The sequence below is a fragment of the Malaclemys terrapin genome, chromosome 1 (genome assembly GCF_027887155.1).
Source record: "Malaclemys terrapin pileata isolate rMalTer1 chromosome 1, rMalTer1.hap1, whole genome shotgun sequence".
Taxonomy (NCBI): Eukaryota; Metazoa; Chordata; order Testudines; family Emydidae; genus Malaclemys; species Malaclemys terrapin.
In genome coordinates this window covers 139,335,590-139,356,347 of record NC_071505.1, presented here as the reverse complement: position 1 = coordinate 139,356,347, position 20,758 = coordinate 139,335,590, and the positions used below count along the sequence as shown (strand labels likewise).

The 20,758-nt window shown below is 46.0% G+C and overlaps 1 protein-coding gene across 1 annotated transcript in view; it reads left to right on the top strand.

Annotated features, from left to right (window-relative positions):
- LOC128843730 (Y-box-binding protein 3-like) overlaps positions 1 to 10,473 on the top strand; it is a 36,821-nt gene extending 26,348 nt beyond the window's left edge. Inside the window, 4 exon segments of the mRNA XM_054040806.1 lie at positions 3,630 to 3,724; positions 6,202 to 6,373; positions 7,487 to 7,587; positions 9,926 to 10,473. Of these exon segments, the coding sequence (XP_053896781.1) occupies positions 3,630 to 3,724; positions 6,202 to 6,373; positions 7,487 to 7,552 (333 nt within the window). The 3' untranslated portion in view covers positions 7,553 to 7,587; positions 9,926 to 10,473.
- Positions 10,474 to 20,758: the final 10,285 nt, after the last annotated feature.

Below are 20,758 nucleotides of genomic sequence, written 5' to 3'. Positions count from 1 at the left end.
CAGCATCTGGAAACTATGATTACTCCCCTGCCCTGCTCTGCTCCCTTCTCCCTTGCTGCCCCATCTGCCTCTTCGTCTGTGAATTTGCTTCTCAGTGGACTGATTCAGACACAGTTATGACTGAACTTCCAGGTTGGTCTTCTGCTGGTGCACTTCCATCCTCATTAAACAACAATATAATTGTCCGTCATAAAAGTATAACTAAGTTACATTACTCTGACATTCAAATGGTAATTGCAGGGCTTGGGAGGACTGAGGCAGCAGGATTCTGCTTTCTCTGATGAAGGGGTGATTGAGAAACCCAGCAATCTCCCACCTATTGCAATGACCTGTGGAGTTCACTGGAGCCATGGGACACCTGTTGCCTTCTCTGTGCATTTGTAGCCTTCATATTTCAGTAGTTCTCCAACTTTTCATTCTTTGTGGACAAGCCAGTAACTCTCCATCCCCTCTGCTAATTCTGAAAGATGTTGCCTCTTATGGATCAGCTGCTGTTCAACGGATCTCACTTGGAGGAAACTATTGATCTAGAGCTGTCTGTCTTAACTCAATTTATGCCCAGACATCATCCACCCCATGAAAGATTGTGGGGGGGGAGGGCGGGGAGAATATGGGGTCCTAACATCCATATAGGCTCTTCCATGTTCATTTTAAAGAAAAAAGGAAGGGGAGAGTTCTGAAACTATGGGATTTTAGTGTCCCCTGTTTTGTAGTATGTTGAGAGCCTTCTTATTCCAAAGGGATAAGAGTAATAGTTCTATCTCAAACCACTCTAAATGCCCAAGTCGTCTTTTTCTCCTGGGTGTTCACACCTTTCAGATTGAAGATGATTACCCCTATCTGTACTATCCATTTAGCCAGCATTTGATGGGGGATTCCTCTGGTTACTTTTCTGTCTGTCAGTTTTTCCACCAACAAATGGCATTACCTAATGTGCCATTTTCTTTTACATGCTCTGTTTTTTCATTGTCTTGATTCCATTCCCTACTCTTCTCCACCCCTCCTCCACCTCAGCAGCTGCCCTTGTCAGGCTGCTAAAAATAGTTGGCATAGCTATATGCAGGCACAGCATGTGAAACTGCAAGTGTCTTTAGTGCAGGTCTGTGCCTCTAGGAAACTTTGGAGGCAGAAAAGACCCAGGAAGGGCCTGATATCTTAATATTCTTTTTGGGGAAGGGGAGATGTTCCTCCTATCCCTGTCCCATGAGTTTTAGCATTAGTGAAAAGACTCAAATTGTCAACACCTGGAGACCAAAGTCCATTTTTTCCCACAGATCTGGTACACTGAGGAGCAGCACTACAAGCTTCCCAAACATAACTACCCTTTCTATTGTATCTTACCTCTGTCTTGAAGAAAGTTCATTCTCCATGGCCCCTCTACTAAGATCACAAGTTAAAAATTCAGTTAATGCTAAATGTGGTGATGGTGGTGGTATAATAGCTGACTAACTAGGAACTGGTTGAGACTCACTAAAATCATTCTATATCTGACATCTCTTTTGCAGCCTTTGATGATAGCTTTTGCCCAAAACTGACCATCAGAATCAGTACCCTAAAGCCAAAAAAATCTGTATTTCGTATCCTGGTGCATGTGTGCAATCCTGTCCCACAGGAATAATGATATAAGCAAATCTTGGTAACAAGACATACAGGCTTAAATTATAAACCTTAGTATCATAAAATAAAATAGTGGGATAGATATGTTACCAAGGGGCTGGCAAGATGTACTGTGAAGAAAGATTAAAATAACTAAATATTTATAGCTTTGATAGATAATGATTATGTGAGACTGTGATAACTCGTCTTCAAGTATTTGAAGGGTGACAATACCAAGTAGGGAAAGGAACGATCCTGGTTTGTCAGCATCGTGGACAAGATGACCTAATAGGATTTTTTTATCTCTAATTTCCTTGGCACTTGTTTGAATTAATTTGTTTGATGAAAACTGGGTTAGGCTGGTTTAGAGATGCTGTGTTTATGTGGCCTGGATTGAATAAACTTGAATTGGATTGATTTGATATGGATTACAGTAACTCCCCACTTAACGTCCTCTCGCTTAATGTTGTTTCGATGTTACGTCCCTGCTCAGTTACAGAACATGCTTGTTTAAAGTTGTGCAATGCTCCGCTATAACGTCGTTTGGCTGCCTGCTTTGTGCAGCTGGCAGCCCCCCAACCCTCCCCCCCACGCCTCCTGCCTGCCTGCTCCCCCCACCTCCTGCCCAAGGCAATCAGCTGTCTTGCAGAGTTCAGGAGGCTGGGGAGAAGAGCGAGGATGCAGCGTGCAGCCACCCCCTCCTTCCTCTGCCTCCTGCCCGCAGCAGTCAGCTGGTTTGCAGTGTTCAGGAGGGAGGGGGGAGGCTGCGTGCCACGTTCTCGCTCTGTTTCCCCCCTCTCCCCCAAGCCTCCTGTACGCCACAAACCAGCTCATTGCCGCACGCGGGAGGCGGGGGGAGCAGGGGGAAGGCGCTGATCTGTGTTGGAGTAGATCGAAATGTGTACTGCATGAGTTGGATTGATATAGATTGCCCTAGACTGACTTGGAGGAATTATTTTATGTTGAAAGCCCAGTCCTGCAAACCCTCCATAATATGTATTGGCTTTACTTCGTTGGGTGGCAAGAGATACAGTTTGGATTGGGTTTGGAATAGTTTAGACTGGGTAGGATTGGATAATATTGGCATATCTTGCAACAGTCTTTGTCACAATAGACATTCCCTTCAGGTGACTTAACAGAGCTAGAGAGTGGCTTTCAACCAAGAGAGGTTCAACACAGAGATACCTAGGGTCCCAAAAGTGTTTAGTAGTAGCATCTTTCCACCAATAGCTTTCTTCCCATAGTGTATCTCTTCTTGCGATGAATAATACAAGAGCACATGGTGCCCTGGATTGGGGCACTCACAAGCATGTGTCCGAAGGATTTTTGGTAAGGTTTCTGCCTCTTTCTGGAGCAGTGAATAGGCATCCTCAGGTGGCTTTTCTACCATCTGTTTCCTTTGAGGAAGGAGAGGGGCATTGCTGGCTCGTGTATTTCGAGTTTTCTTCATGGTCAGAAGGCTCTTACTCTGACAAAGTTGTTGTTCCTTCTTTGATACATAGGAATTGCCATACAGACCATTGGTCCATCTGCCCTGATATCTTGCTCCTGACAGTTCTGCTCGTTGGTCCATATAGTCAAGTATACTGCCTCAAATATTAGATGTTCCTTCAATTCCAAAAAAGGAAAACCCCCTGTAATGTACTTGGCTAATTGTATAATGCTTTGAAAGCTTCTTTTCCCCTACAATTGATTATTTTGTACCTTGAAGTATGAGTTTTCCGTTCCTTTAATGGACAAAGTTGTTATACAGTCTTTTTTTTTTTTTTTTTTTTTTAAATCTAGCCATATTTCTTGACTACTGCCCTGCAGCAGTGAGTTCCACCGATCAGCCGTTTGCAGCATGAACATACATTGCCTTTGATTTGTTCTAAATTTACTGGTGGTTTAATTTTACCATGTTCCCTTTTGTTCTCATATCATGTCCTGTGATCAGAAGAGGAAGAACTAGCTGGCTTTCACTCCAGCCGTCTGTAGTTTAGAAATCCTCCGTCAGCTGCCCATACATCCATAATCCGTTTGTTTGGTTTTAGGGTGGTGATGGAGAAATCAAGGATGGGGTCCCAGAAGGAGCACAGCTTCATCAGCAAATCCATCGGAATCCCTCCTATCGCGCACGCTATCGCAGGTATGTACCATACACCCTCTCCTATCCAAACTGTCACTGGATTAAAGCAGTCACAATGCCTATATAGTACCTAATAACATTTTGGTACAGAGTCCCCAGAACTCAAAATACTTTACAAAGATTTGTATGTAAAAAGCATTCTCACCATTTTACAGAGGGGAAGCTGAAAGAGGGGTGATGGGACTTGCCTGTGTGTGTGTGTGTGTGTGTGTGTGTGTGTGTGTAACTAAGGTATGTGATTTTTCTGTCCTCTTTCCTAGTCTCTGGTGTCTCAACAATTGGCAACATTCTAAAATTTGTCACACATTACCTGTTCTCCTGTATGTCTACACTGCACCAAAAAAACCCCAACCAACAACCCAATACAGCAGCAAATCTCAGGCTTGAGCCCGGGTTCTGAGACCCTCCACCTGTGCTCCACAAGAGCTGGAACAACTACACTTGCTCTTTTTAGCCCTGTAGTGTGAGCTCCACAAGCCTGAGTCAGTTGATTTGGGCTCTAAAATTTGCTGCTGTGGGTTTTTTTGCAGTGTAGACAGACTATTTGAGTCTTACCCTTCAAGATCTATAAGGACAGTTAGAGTCCTGATTTTAATCAGGGCATTGCAATTACTCTGTAGTATCCTGCTGTTCGGACACTTTCTGCAGGGACTTGGGAGTTGGCTAGGTGTGAGGGAGGACCTCAAGCTTAAGGACTTTGTTGTGGAATAGTTATTTCCCCATGCAAACAACTATTCCACAACAGTTTCCTTGTGTGTACACTTATTCTGCACTGAGGCCATAGCTACACTCGAAACTTCAAAGTGGCAGCTCTGGGGCACTGTTTACACTGGTGCTTTAGAGCACTGTAACTTGCTGTGCTCAGGGGGGTGTTTTTTCACACCTCTGAGCGAGACAGTTGCAGTGCTGTAAAGCGCCAGTGTAGCCAAGCCCTGAGTGCCTTCATGTGGTTTAGCTTAATCCACTTCCAAGTCTTAAATTAAATCCATTTGGGAAAGTGGATTAAACTAAACTGAACAAAGGCACTCTTACTGTGGAATAAGAGTCTGGAATAGCTGTTGTGCTTTAAATTCAAACTTCAGCTTATTCCACAGTGTCTTCCCTGTATAGAACAGCCCTAAATTTGTTGAATGCTCAGGATAACTGACTGGGGGCAGGGGTAAAGGAGGGTTATTCTTGCCATTCCTGTCAGAAAATGTGCTTTTAAAAGGGGAGGAACTCATCAGACTGCTTTTGGGAGGTGTTAGGGAACTTCTCACTCCCCTCCCAAAGAACAAAATGACTGTTTAGATGACTGGGATAAAAATAACACAGTGACAGGTCAGGTGGATTTCACATGAGCACTGGTGCCTTCCAACAGCAAGTTCATGGACTCTTTTTGGGTAACATGGTTTTCCATATTCCACAGGCAATATAGGATTGTTCCCTTCACTCAGCAGGAAATTCTCCAGTCCTAGTGTTAAATGATTCTCAGTGGAGCTTCCACCACATCGGTTGAGGAGATCTCTGAGTCCTCTTTGGTTTCATAAGTAGAACTGGTGCAACAAACAGGTTTAGGTAAAATCAGGACTTGCCTAATTTTCATCCAAGGCTTGAACCTGGAAACCACCAAACTTTTTAAGACTTGGCCCCACTTCTAATGAACTAAGCCCCTCCAATTTGAAAGGACCATTCAGATGCTTGTCCTGGATGTGTCTCATTCATCCCACAAAGAGGGCATGAATGGTGAGTGTGAGATAAGAGGCCCTGAACTGCATTCATCTGGAGTAGGGTCAGATCTTTTGCTCAGCTGTAATGACTCCACATTCTTCACACAGACTCAGCATAAATCACACTTACTCTGTTAGAACTGGGACTAGAATCATTGTCCTTTAGTGCCAAAATACAAACCTTGAACACCTTGACTAATAATAAGTCCCATATCCTCTCTGTGCGCTCCTCCAATGGGGATGACATCACTCACTCCTATATTTGAAGCCAGAGTAATTACATACTGTTTTCTGTGTGAGATCAGTGTGCAGGATTTTGCCCTGCTGTAAGTCCAGAGTGATTGAGGCTTTGCTGTTAAACCTCTATTTTTGGAAAGCTGTATTGGCCCCTAGTTCCTATGGTGATGGTCAGGATGGCTTAAGCCATGTAACTAATGGAAACTGGGTGGTGGGCAGTACATTTTTTGGTCACTGTTTTCAATTGTATTGGCTTGACACTCTCTCCAAAAGTGTTCTTGTAGGGTAGGAAAGGAAGCCTACAAGGGGTTGGGGTGGGTATCTTGTTGTTTGTTGCTGCAGGGAGATGGATTGGATGAATTCATGGGTCTGCACCATCTCTGATTCACAGCCGAATCCAGTTAAAGTTTGGTCTGATAGAGTTCAAAGGGAACTTGCTTGAGATGGCTCTTATCACCTGGGGAGGTTCTACTGGTAGCAATTATTGGGTTTTTTTAAATACCTATTTTCTCTGTATCTCCCCCTGTTCAGGGGACCCCCACGTCCACGCCCTGCACCAGTGGTCGGAGAGGCTGAAAACAAGGAGAACCAGCACGAGGCTAATGCTATGAGCCAGCAGCCATCCCGTCGTGGATACCGGCGCCCATACAATTATCGGCGCCGACCCCGCCCGCCCAATGCTGCATCCCAAGATGGCAATGAGGTGAGAGCATACCTGGCAATGGGGAGAGGTATATTGAGTTCTGGGACTGGTGCTACCAACATGTACACCTAAGACAGCTCTGTAGCCATTAGCTTCCCTCACCTGCTGCCCATGTGCCTAATCCTGTGTTGAAAGGCTTGGGCAGGAGATGTCATAGTTCGGTGTTGAGGCTGCCAAAACTGGTGCTAGATGTGAGGGTGGTTGTATTTGATATAATCACCTGTCCTACTAGAAACTTGCTCAAGAACCAACAACTCATTTCACACAGGATGGTAAACAGCCATGAGATGGGAATAACTTGGCCATTCCTGAACTGGAACCAGTGTCCTTGAGGTGATGGAACTTCATTGCCTTTCCCCACTCCCTCTGAGCCATCCATCTCTCTTCGAACAGGGTCTAGTTGCGGAGTCCAGCAAGAAGCTTAGCGATGAAAGGCTCTGAGTCTCATTCCCCAGACCACATGAGACAGCTGATCTCACTCCATGCTGGAGCTGAATTGGAAGTAGTGTGCTAAAGGCAAAACTCTACTATGGTCAATGTTTGAGGATTCATTTTTCTTGGGATTTCCAAGCCTCAATTACTGATACTCAGGGGTGAAAGTGAGCTGGTACGGGCCGGTACTCTGTATCGGTAAGAACCCGCACTGGCCCACACCCACCCCAGTGCTTTCAGGATGGTCCTTTGCCATGGCAGCGCTGTAACGTTGCTAGGCCCCCGCCACGGCAAAGGACCCTGCAGCGCTTTAACCCCTGTCCCTTCCCCCCCGGCCCCCAGCCGAAGGGAGCAATTGCCCTGGGGCCAGCGATTTAAAAGGACCCAGGGCTCCGGACACTGCTGCCGCTACCACAGCAGTGGCGGCTGGAGCCCCAGAACCTTTAAATCAACACGGAGCCCCAATCAGCGTGTGACAGGCGGCCTGGAAGTGGTGGCTGGGAGATGCTGACTCCCCAGCCCCACCCCTTCTGCCTGAGGCCCTGCCCCTTCCGGGGGGCCAGAGCCGCCCTGTCCCATACCGGTAAGCGTCCTCAATTAGCTTCACCCCTGCTGATACTAACATTGAATAGAGGAAGGGGCTGGAAATCATCACTTTGCCATTCAACTTTGTTTTTTCAGACCAAGGTGGCCGAAACACCTGCTGAGAACCCTGCTCCAGTGACCGAGCAGAGCAGTGCTGAATAATGTCCGGCTCCCGAGGCACCTTTACCATCCCTCAGGTAAGGAATATAGGAAAATCCAGAATTTGAGTGAAATTTTCTCCTTCACTCCATGGCGTGGTAACCAACCGGTCGATCGCGATTGGCTGGTCGATCCTAGAGGATCTCCCGGTCGATCGTGCTCTCTGGCGGGGCTGCGGCTAAGACAGGCTCCCTGCCTGCCCCAGCGCCACGCCGCTCCCGGAAGCAGCCAGTGTGGCCCTGAGGGCGGGGTGGCAGTGGTCTTCCTGTGCATGCTGCTCCTGCCAGTAAGCACTGCCCCTGCAGCCCCCATTGGCCGGGAACAGGGAGCTGTTGCCAATGGGAGCTGCAGGGGCGGTGCTTGCAGAGAGGGGCAGCACATGAAGCCATGTGCTGCCCGCCCCTTCCCCAAGGGCCGCAGGGGCGCGCTGGCCCCTTTCAGGAGCGGCGTGGGGCTGGGGCAGGCAGGGAGCCTGCCTTAGCGGCAACCACGCTCCACCACCAACCGGGAGCTGCCGGAGGTAAGTGCTACCTGGCGGGAGGCAGCACCCCAACCCTGAGCCCCCTCCTGGAGCCAGCATCCCAAACCCCCTCCTGCACCAACCCCCTGCTCCAGCCCTGACCCCCCTCCCAGAGCTAGCACCCTGAACCTCTCTTGCACCCCAACACTCTGCCCCAGCCCAGAGCCCCCTCCTGCATCCAAACTCCTTCCCAGAGCCCACACCCTCTCCTGCACCCCAACCCCCTGTCCCAGGCTCAGCCCAGAGCCTCCTCCCACACTGCAAACCCTTCGGCCCCAACCCAGAGCCCGCACCCCCTCCCTAACCCTCTACCCCAGCCTGGTGAAAGTGAGTGAGGGTGGAGGAGAGTGAATGACGGGGGGGAAGGGGAGGCAGGGAGGAGAGGATGGAGTGAGTGGGGCAAGGCTAAGGGGAAGGGGCAGGGCCTTGGGGAAGGGACGAGGTAGATGGGTTGCCCTTAAATTCAAAAAGTGATCTTGGGCGTAAAAAGGTTGGAGACCACTGCTCTATGGCCTAGTAATTGGCAAGCCACTACCATCTTAATTTCCCCTTTGCGCAGTGACAGGGCTGTCTATCTCCAGGACAGGCTCACAAAAGTTACCTGACAATATCCTCTCAGACACTGCAGCTAGAGGGAGTTGGGTTTATTTGATGGCAGCCATGGAGCCTTGGGATGCTGGCCCCACAATTCTATTCCATAGCACAGAAATGATTCTGAAATCTTCCGCAGTTCCCTTTGCTGTGTGTGCAGAGTCCCCTGCCCCAATCCCAGAGGCATTTCCAGGTGGAGATTTCCTTTTCTTGACACTTGAAGTCCAACCTACTCACCCTTATTTTTCCATTTATTTTCCCTCCTAAAAATTACTTTTCTCTGTTTTGGGATCTGCCCCCGTGCTCCCATCCAACCCACACTTCAGCTAGGACTCAGGTGTGGGTGGAAGACCAGACATTAGGAATAGAGGTGAGGAACATGGCTGCAAGAGAGATTTCATCCCAGAATAGAATCTATCCGGAGCAATCCTGAAGATTTTTCTCAGGGCTCAGCCTTGGGGCCAAATGAAAGCCTGGCATAACTCCATTGATATCAAAGGAATTGCATCAGAGATGGATTAGGTCCCCTGATATTTAAAGGCCTGTGTACCATAATTGGATAACATGAGGCCATGCTTTTCTTCCTGTCCATACAAGAAATATCAAACTGTTTTATGATTGTATTGAGATACACACTGTTCCAGTTTTCCATCAGACAGTTTTTAGGCGATATGAATATAACAGACTGAACAGTATCTTTGTAACTAGGTCATGAGATGTCAGTGGTATTTGTGTCTGTACTTGCTATACTGCCTCACTGTTTGTGTTGGTGGATTTTGGGAATATCTGTCACATAGCACCTCAGCAGGGGGCAGAGTGCCTGGCGGACATGCACATAGAGCAGCACCAGCAGCTTGGAATGCAGGATGGCCACCTACTCAAAGATCTTGGAGGAAGGTGGAGCAACCAACTGGTTATACAAGCGTTGTTGGGAAGTGGGGGTCCTGTCTACATTGCAAAATAAGTGAGATTTAACTGGTTACAAGTAGACAATCATGTGCCAGACACGGTCACTGAGAAGGGAAGCACACTGTGACTGGTCATAGCTACTAACAGTGTTGTACAAGGATAAAAGTTGTGCTTAGAGCCAACAATCTTACTTTTTATTTGTGTTTATTTATGTTGTTTTATACCACATTCCTTACTGTTGTAGCTACAAACTTAGTTAAAAGTTAGTGCAGACAGGGCCTAGGAGTTAATGGAGGGGGGGAGTATTTGAGGAATTAAATAAAGAAATCACTTGTTTAATTTGACCTTTTCTACAGGTGTCCTAAAGTGTAATTACAAAAATAACACCAAAGAAAGATCCAAGCAATAAAATGAAAACAAGTGACAAAAACAATGAAGATTTGAAACATCGGAACTTAAGAGAAATAAAAAATATACCAGCAGCCGAGATCCAGGGAACGCCTGCAACAGATGCATAGAGAGAGAGAGTGAGAGTCAGAGCGACCTCCCCAGCTTCCATGGCAACTGCGGGGTTTTTTAAAATTACACCATTTCGCTATTATATATATATTTTTTTCCCCTCCAGTTTTTCTTTTGGTACCAAACTAAGAAAAGAGAAAGTGGGGGGGAAAACCCCAACCAAAGAAATGAAATTTTAAGTCAAAAGCTTTTTTTATTGGACGCTGGTGCTAAAACCTCCCAGGTGTGATGAGGGATTTTTTGTTTGTTTTTGTGCCAGTCCTGCTTAATTTCAGGACACGGGGAGGAAAAATTTCTGCTTTCCTTTGTAACATCTATACGAAAATGTGCAGTGTGGGTGACGTTCCTCACAAATAAAAGTGATTTAACTTCCAAAAAAACAAAACAAATGAAAGGTAGAAGTGTCTCTTCCATGTTTACTTTTTAAAACAGCCTGAACTACTAACTTTGATCTTTCAGCACTTAGCAGCTATCATTTTGCTATCTGTTATGAATACACTGGATTTGTATACAGTGCCCAAAAGCATGCTGGACACTACAGAAAAATTCAGACATGCTTGTGTTGTGTCAACTTTGTGCCAACACAGCCAGTGTACAGTGGTCACAAAGCAGCTGTAATATCCCCTCCCTGGGACTACCCTCCTGCTGTCACAACCAAACTGTGTATCCCCTTCTTTGAGTGATTGCACATTCCACCCTTGTGTGCATGTGCTCCACCTGCAGTTGCTGGAAATTTTTCCCCTCAGTGGTACCCATCAGGGCAGTTCAAGTGCCCTCTGCTGCATGCCACTGTATGCTGGTATAAAGGGTCCAACCTTCCCAGAGCCTCCTCAGTTGCTTCTTACTGCCTGTGACAGTCATTGGAATTACTTGGCATGTCTTGGTAAATGCTTTGTGTATTTTGTTGAACATTTAGAATAGTTTTCTGGTTTTCTAGTAGATTAGTACTTAGAGCGTAGGTAGGATTAGTTTCTTTTTCGGTCCCTGGTTTGGGATTTAAATTTCTCTGTGCAGAGGGATGCTTCAGTCACCAGACTTCACACCCTGCATCGCTTGTGTTAGGTCAATGACTGTGTGCAACCCACACTCAAGCTGCTTAAAGTGTTTAGGGGAAGCTCATATTCTGGATCATTACCTCAAGTCAAGGGGAAAAGCCTGTTCTTACAGTGGTCTCTCTCTGCACAGATGTATCCACCTAGACCTATTTGCAACCAAAGCCAACAGGAAATGCCATCATTGTTGCTTCCTACGAGGTCACAGTCCTAGTTTTCTGAGGCTTTCCTTCTACCCTGATCGAACAAGCTCGGCTACACTTTTTCTCTGATCACACTCCTACACAGAGTGTTGGTAAAGATCAAATGGGACCATGTTCTCGGGTTATACTAATGGCCCCAGCAGCACTAATTCTCTACTCTACTGCATCTGTCAGTGGCGGTTCCAGTTTTGCTTCCATTGGACCCAGACTTAATCTCCCCAAATCACAGTCAGCTGCTCCACCTGAAGCTGCAGGTGCTTCATTTAACAGCTTGGAAGCTCCATGGGTAAATCCTAAGGAGGAGTCTGCAAACTTTTTTGTGAGCAAGTGTCTTGTTAAATAGTAGAAAGCCCTTCACCAGGTCTACTTACGTGTCAAAGTGGCAACGTTTTTCCCTCTGGTCTCGTTAATCTGGAGTTTCATCAATGCAGTCCTCAATCTTGCATATCCTGGACTATTACACCTACAACAGCAATGGTTGGCAATTATTGCTTTCAAGGTCCACTTGGCAGCAGTATCCGCTTTCCATCCTCATGGACAACAGTTTATGTATTTTTTCTAACAATCTGACAGTCAGATTTTTGAAGGGCCTGGAAAAGTTGTACCTTTAGCTAAGGGAACCTGTCTCCTCTCCCCTCCCCCTGGGACTTGATCTTAGTTTAGTCAGGGTTCATAGGCCCTCCATTTTGAACCTCTAGCCACATATTCCTTGCTGTATCTATCACTAAAGTTGGCTTTCTTAGTAGCCATCACTTTGGTCAGGAGGGTTGCTGAGCTGCATGTTGTGACATCCAAACTGCCTTATAAGGATAAAATATATTTCTGCTCTCATCTGAGATTCGATTCTAATGTGGTATCTAATTTTCATATCATATTTACCTACATTTTACCCAAAACCACATGTCAATGGAGAGGTGCAACACTAACACACCCTAATGTTAGAAAAGCTTTGGCATTCTATGTAGATGGGACTAAACAGGTCCATTTGTCAATCCAACTATTTGTGGTCACTACAAAGCATGAGTGGGATGGACATGTGAAATACATCTTGAACAACAATGGTTACATAACATTAGTAATCATTTTTTACCACAGGAGCTCCTGGTTCAAGGGCCATGCTGTGTGAGTGGGAGGGGGAAACCAGGATACCTATTCTATCAGGCTTTGGCTTCAGTCAGACATTAAGGCATAAATTTACAAGTTCGCTGTCACTCGGGAGAGGGTCTTACAACTGCAACGGTCCCTGAAACAAGCCTCCATTCCACCGCAGCAAGATAGATCCTGTGGTGCTAACAGAACCTCTTTATTTGAAATCAGTATAAGATTCCTGACTGTAATGGCCTGGGAGAGGAAAGTTCTCATTCTTGTAGGGGTTGGTGGTTGAACTTTATCAGCATGTGCTGATCCTGCTGCTAATGCTCCCAAAAGAGCTGCCTGATCACTGTCTGCCTGCAGCCAAGCTCAGCCACATTCCCACCCAGTGCCTGTCCTAATTGCCTGACTCCTCTCTTGCAAGTGCCATGACTCCACTCCTAGTGGTCAGTCTCCTCCAGAATGTTGAATACTTCTTGAACCACCCCGTCCCTCTAACTGTACCACTTTACACTTTCCTGCCTGTTTAACTGGCAAGTGCTCCACCTACTCCACCCCCCCAAACACACATATATTAAACCATACGTCTACCTGCTTCCACATGCACACCTTCCTTTTGCTAGCTGCAGACCTTACCATTTCCCTTCTATAGAATGCTGCAAATAGATAAGAGTTTAAAGGGTTAAAGTCTTAGATGTGCAGATGGCATATGTATGTGCAGCAGGGAGCATTGTGGGGGGTGGTTGTCCATGTCTCCTTTTCTGGTTTCCTTGCTGTTACTGGTGCCCTGTATTCTGCAGGCAGCTTAATAATTAAAAATCATATCCAGTTCTGTGGGGACCCACTTCTTTGGTTTACCCACCTCCCAGCACACATTTGCGATACAGTAAGATGCAGGGTATCAGATGGGAGAGTTGAGATCCAAGGCATCTTGCTTCCAGCTGCAGTGCAGGTAAGTTAGGGTATTTTATATTTTCTCTGTCCCATTTGCTCCTTCTGTCACTTCCTGTGTGTGAATGTGATGGAACCTAAATTGGAACTGAAAAGCCAGCTGCCCTCTGGTGATTGCAATGGAAATTCCCTGTTCACTTTTGGGATTAGTTATTAAGTCTCATGTTGAGACACCCTAAAAAGGAAAATTGCAAGCTCAGTGCAGGGAAGAGCTGGAGCTCTTGTTTCATTCTTCCCATAGCTTTCCCGGTTCACCACAGTCCTGCCCTGTAGCACTTAATGCTGTTCAATTATATTAGAACACCCACTTCTTCGAGAGATGTCCCTATGGGTGCTCCACTTCAGGTGTTGGTGTGTCCCTGCGCCTTCGTTCAGAGATTTTTACAGCAGTACTCGTATCGGTCACGCACACGCAGAGCCTGCCCTCCTGCTCTTGAGTGTACCTTAATAGTACACGTGCGCAACCGGTCTCCTCAGTTCCTTCTCTACCGTCCCGGCCTGAGATGGAGCTCAGCAGACTCATTAGAGACTTTCTCTCCCTTTGTTACAATTACCTTTCTAATTAGTTAGTTTGGTACCAGTAGTACTTAGTTACCACTTTTCTATCTTTTTCTCTCTTAAAAAAAAAAAAATTTTGTTCTTCATTCCTGTCAGCGGCAGCTGCTTCCAACATGCCTGGCTCCCCAGGCTTTAAAAGTGCTGCTCTACTTGCAGTGATGCCATCCCTCTGTCAGATGGCCATTCAAAATGCATACAATGTTTGGGGGAGCCCCACATCCCCCAAAAATTTGCCCACTGCAGCAAGCTTAAATCTAGGGCACGGTAGAACAGGGAGCTGAAAATAAAACTGCTCCTTCAAAAATCCTAGGGTCAGCTTCAGACCCTGGTGCCGACTCCGGCTCCGCTGCATGCCACAGGCCACCCCCCACACACACACCTCAAAGAAGGACAAACAAACTTCAAAAAAACAACACCTTCTCTCACCCGCAAAGGGAACTTCGTGTGAGACTTCCCTGGGCAGCTCTACAGCCTCCCTCCCGGCGCTTCTCCAGATGAGCACTTTTGATACTCCGGGCTCTTCCGGCATCACACAAAACCAGTTTGTGGCTGCGGCGGTACTGCAAAGCTCTGGTGCCAAGGCTTCAGGCTTCCAGTTGCCTGCCTCTCATATGGCACCATTCGGCACGGCAACATAAGCGGTGCCGACATGCCTGACCGGCCCCCCCACAGGCTGCTATTGCTTTCCCGGCACCCGCTGAGCTGGCCGGCAGTGAAACAATGCTAGACACTGGTGCAGAGGAACTTTTCATCACAGCAAGTTTCTCTTGCACAGCCCTCACCTCACAAAGGAGCTCCAACACTGCAATTTATAGTCAAGGGACCTGCTGGTATCACCTATCCTGCAGTCACTCCTACTTAATGCCTACTTCTCTCCAAACGCTCAGTCAGGGTCTGGACAGCCTTCCTCCAGTGATGAGGAAGCTGGACTGCAGGGGGAATTTTTACCATATGAAATCTCCCACCCTCAGACCCCAATCACTAGAGGTCATGGAAAATTACCTCGTCCTACTTTCAGGGTCCTGCCCCATGGTGTGTAAACCCCTGGATGGCACCACCTATGCTCTTCCCACCACAGTGGCAATATTGGTCCCCATGGGCATCTTATCCTCGAGACAACACTCGCTTTGCCATCTCAACCAGATGCGACACCTGCCCGGCACTGCTAGCTGATGAACCTGCAACTGATGTAAGGCACCAGGCAGCATCATCACAACTACAGGATCAGTTACAACCTGCCTCAAACCCAGTAGACCCAGTTGTTACGCCTGATGAAGCCTTATTTCCTCCTCCCCTGACATCTTCGGATGGCTTCTCAAAATTTCAATACCTTTTCAAAAGAGTTGCCAGTGAGTTAAGAATTAACTTGGAGGAGGTTCCTGAACAGTAACATGAGTTAACGGACATCCTGCAGCCCTCTTCTGCCCTTTTGGAACCTGCTAAGGCCATCTGGCAGACTCCCGCTACAAGCCTAACTACCTGTAAAGGAGAGGACTGCAAGTACTTCATCCCTTCAAGGACTCTGAATTCCTTTTCACTCATCCAGCGCCAAACTCGCTGGTGGTAGACGCAGTCAACCAAAAGACCAAACACCAGTTTCCCCGCTCCACCCCATCTGACAAGGACATTCCGGAAGAAAAGAAACAACAAATCACAGCTCTGGTTTCCGAGGGACAAATCATCTCACATACCTCTCTTCAAGCGGCCCTCAATGCAGCCAACGCTGCAGCAAGATGCACTGCTACAGCAGTGGTCATGAGCCAAGGTTCATAGCTCTCCTCCTCTTCTTTTCCTCGAGAGGTCCAGAATACCATTGAAGATCTTCCCTTTGATGGCAACAAACTCTTTGCCTCAACGACGAACGACATTCATTGAATAAAGTAAGACTCAAGGGCAACTCTCCAGTCTCTAGGAATTCAAACTCCTACGACCAGAAGGTGACAATATAGATCTCAACCTTACCAGTGTTCATGCTACCCCACATATACCCAGCAATTCCATAGATCACATGAGCAACAACAACAGCAACGCCAGAGACCAAGATACCAGTGTTGCTGTCCGAATTCCTCGGCAGCGTCTCAACCCCCTCTGACTAATAAGCAAATTTGAAGCCTTGGTCAAGGGTTTAGAAAACAGTGTTCCCACTTCAGCGCTTACACCGCAAGTCCCTATTTTTGGACACCACCTACGACCATTCTCCCATCAATGGCAAAACATTACCACCGACAAGTGGGTTTATAAAGGTCGTCACAATTGGCTATTCCATCCCTTTCCTATCCTTGCCTTCTACCCACCCACCCTCCCCGCCCCTCTTCAGGGACCCCTCTCACAAGCAACTGCTCCTCCAAGAAGTACAACATCTCCTTCTATTGGGAGCAGGGGAACTCATGCCCGAACAACACATAGGGAAGCAGTTTTATTTCCATTATTTCTTAACAGAAAAGAAAACCGGGGGATGGCAACGGATCCTCGACTCAGGCGGCTCAACAAATTTATCAAAAAGCAAAAGTTCAAAAGGGTTACCTCACCACCATAACCCCAGTGCTGGAGCAGGGCAATTGGTTTTCAGCCCTCAACCTACAGGATGCCTATTTTCATGTGACTATACATCCGGCCCACAGACGCTTCCTTTTTACCCTCGTCTCAACACATTTTCAATACAGGGTGCTACCCTTCGGCCTATCCACCGCCTCTCGTGTTTTTTCCAAGCTCCTAGCCATAGTCACTGCCTACCTCAGGAAACAAGGGGTCATAATATTTCTTTACCTCGATGATTGTCTCCTCAAAGCCTCAACGCTCGACGAAGCGCTTCGATTCATGCAGCTTACTGTCACTTGCTTCCTATCCCTTGGCCTTCGGATAAACAAAAACAAATCCACATTATCTCCTACCCAGCACCTGGAGTTCATAGGAGCGACCGCTTCAACACCATAAAACTATTTGCCACGAAACTTTGCAATAGTCCTCAGGTCATCGCTTGAGACTGTCTACAACGATTAGGTCATATGGCTTCATGCACTTTTGTGTTAAAAAATGCATGACTATACATGAGGTGCTTCCACGCTTGGTTGGCCACAGTTTACAGACTGAATGTACATGCTCTAAACAAGCCTCTATCCATACCTTTCAGAGTCAAAGATTCTCTCCTATGGTGGACAGTTCCCTCCAACCTCTGCTCAGGAGTCCCCTTTCTCCAGGATGCTCCATCCCTAATAATGATTATCGATGCATCCCTCACAGGGCACACATGTCTCACCACACAGCCCAGGGGCTATAGTCTTCAACCAAAACCTCCCTACATCTAAACGTCCTAGAACTTCGAGCCATATGCAATGCCCCACATGCACACAAATACCCAAAGAATATGCACAAAAATACCTCTGCACGCAGGAAAACCCTTCCAGAAACAGCCACAAACATTCACATATATACATAACTTTAGTTTTGAAAGAGTGAAACTTTTATCCAAATGACAAATCAAAAGCTTAGGGAAGAGTTTCTGATCTATTTTGAGGGAGCGAACAGGAGTGTCTAATGTGAGTTTTGCAAGGGAGTTTAGAAGGGGAATGGGAGGGGGAGCTAGATACACTTAACATTCTTTAAACTTAAAGTAAAAAACAAAACCTCAAAAAAGGAACGAGCTGCAGGAGTAAAAAGAGAATGCAGGCAGAAGTCCAGCAACAGAGTAGGGGCTATCCAGTTTATTGAACCCAATGCAGCATGTATGATTACCTTCCCTATGGGCAGGTGGTGTATGTGTGTGTTCAGTGCAAGGAGCTCCTGGCCCTCAGAAACCGTGTATGGACTTTTGAGACCAGAGAGGCTGAACTGGAGGAGCTGAGGGAGACAGAGAGAGACATAGATGAGACTTTCCAGGACACAGTAGAATGGTCCCACTCCAGGTCTGACAGCCTCTGTGCTATTGAGGAGATTGAAAGTCTCAGGGAAGGACAACATCCAACTGGAGCAGAGGGAAACGATACCATAGTTGGGACCCTCCTTCCAGATGATGATGTGGTATCCTCTCACACTGAAGATACCTCTTCAAGGGAGGGAACACCAGTTATTGGGAAGAGATAGGTAATAGTTATGGGGGATTTGATCATTAGAAACATAGCTGGGTTTGTGACTATTGGGAGAACCACATGGTGACTTGCCTGCCTGGTGCGAAGGTTGTGGATCTCTTGAGACCTCTAGATAGACTTATGTGTACTGCTGGGGAGCAGCCGATGGTCGTGGTACATGTAGGTACTAATGACATAGAGAAGGATAGGAGAGAGTTCCTGGAGGCCAAATTTAGGCTTAAGCTAGGTAAGAGATTGACGTCCAGGACCTGCATGGTAGCATTCTCTGAAATGCTTTTAGTTCTACACGCAGGGCCAGTTAGACAGGCAGAACTGCAGGGTCTCAATGCACGGATGAGCGATGGTCTAGGGAGCAGAGGTTTAGATTTATTAAGAACTGGGGAAATTTTTGGGAAAGGGGGAGCCTATACAGGAAGGATGGGCTCCACCTAAACCAAAATGGAACCAGATTGCTGGCATTTAACATTAAAAAGGTTGTAGAGTAGTTTTTAAACTAAGGGCTGGGGGAAAGCCGACAGGTGCAGAGGAGCATGTGGTTCAGACAGAGACATCCCTTAGAGGAGGATCTATTAATGGACACTCTCTATGTCCTAGTAAGGAGGAGAGGAGGAAGATGATAAAGTACGGGTAGGATCTGATGAGAAATAGTCAAATGAAAAAGAGTCCCATTCAATTATATCATGACAGCTAAAAAGTGAAAAGTTTTTAAAGTGCTTACATACCAATTTTAGGAGTCTAAATAATAAGATGGGTGAACTAAAGTGCCTCATATTAAATGAGGATATTGACATAATAGGCATCACAGAAACTTGGTGAAATGAGGATAATCAACAGGGCAAAGTAATACCAGAGTACAAAATATATCGGAAGGACAGAACAGGTTGTGCTAGTGGGGGAGTGGCACTATATGTGAAAGAAAGCATAGAAACAAATGAAGTAAAAAACTTAAATGAACCAAACTGTACCATAGAATCTCTATGGATAGAAAGTCCATGTTCTAATAATAAGAATATAGCTGTAGGGATATATTACAGATCACCTCATCAGGATGGTGATAGTCACTGTAAAATGCTCAAGAAAGCTATAAATATTAATGGGGGATTTCAACTATTCCCATATTGACTGGGTACATGTCACCTCAGGACAGGATGCAGAGATAAAGTTTCTTGACACCTTAAATGACTGCTTCTTGGAGCAGCTGGTCCTGGAACCCACCAGAGGAGAAGCAATTCTTGATTTAGTCCTAAGTGGAGCATAGGATTTGGTCCAAGAGGTGAATATAGCTAGACCGCTTGGTAATAGTGACCGTAATATAATTTAAATGCAACATCCCTGTGATGGGGTAAACATCACAGCAGCCCAACACTGTAGCATTTAATTTCAGAAATGGGAATTACACAAAAATGAGGAAGTTATTTAAACAGAAATTAAAAGGTACAGCGCCAAAAGTGAAATCACTGCAAGCTGCATGGAAACTTTTTAAAGACACCACAATAGAGGCTCAACTTAAATGTATACCCCAAATTAAAAAAACATAGAGAACCTAAAAAGTGCCACCGTGGCTAAACAACAAAGTAAAAGAAGCAGTGAGAGACAAAAGGCATCCTTTAAAAAGTGGAAGTTAAATCCTATTGAGGAAAATAGAAAGGAGCATAAACTCTGGCAAATGAGTAAAAATATAATTAGGAAGGCCAAAAACAAATTTGAAGAACAACTAGACAAAAATTCAAAAAGTAATAGCAATTTTTTTTAAGTACATCAGAAGCAGGAAGCTGCTTCTGTAATGAGCCAGCCACTCCCAGTCCCTATTCAAACCCAGATTAATGGTGTTAAATTTGCAAATGAATTTTAGTTCTGCTGTTTCTCTTTGAAGTCTGTTTCTGAAATTTTTTTGTTCAATGATAGTGACTTTTAAATCTGTAATAGAATGACCAGGGAGATTGAAGTGTTCACTTACTGGCTTGTGTATGTTACCATTCCTGATGTCTGATTTGTGTCCATTTATTCTTTTGCGGAGGGACTGTCCGGTTTGGCCAATGTACATGGCAGAGGGGCATTGCTGGCACATGATGGCATATATAACATTAGTGGACGTGCAGGCGAATGAGCCCTTGATGGTGTGGCTGATGTGGTTGGGTCCTCTGATAGTGTCGCCAGAGTAGATATGGGGACAGAGTAGGGACTGGGAGTGGCTGGCTCATTACAGAAGCAGCTTTTCCTCTCCTGGAATTGACACCTCCTCATCTATTATTGGGAGTGGACTACTTCCACCCTGATTGAATTGGCCCTGTCAACACTGGTTCTCCACTTGTGAAGTAACTCCCTGCTCTCCATGTGTCAGTATATAATGCTTGCATCTGTAACTTTCACTCTATGCATCCAAAGAAGTGAGGTTTTTATCCACGAAAGCTTATGCCCAAATAAATCTGTTAGTCTTTAAGGTGCCACCAGACTCCTTGTTGTTTATGTGGACAAGGGTGATCCAGTGGATATAGTGTACTTAAATTTTCAGAAAGCCTTTGACAAAGTCCCTCACCAAAGGCTCTTAAGCCTAAGTAAGCTGTCATGGGATAAGAAGGAAGGTCCTCTCATGGTTAAAAGATAGGAAAGAAAGGGTAGGAATAAATGGTCATTTTTCAGAATGGAGAGAGATAAATAGTGGTGTCCCCCAGGGGTCTGTACTGGGACCAGTCCTATTCAACATATTCATAAATGATCTGGAAAAAGGA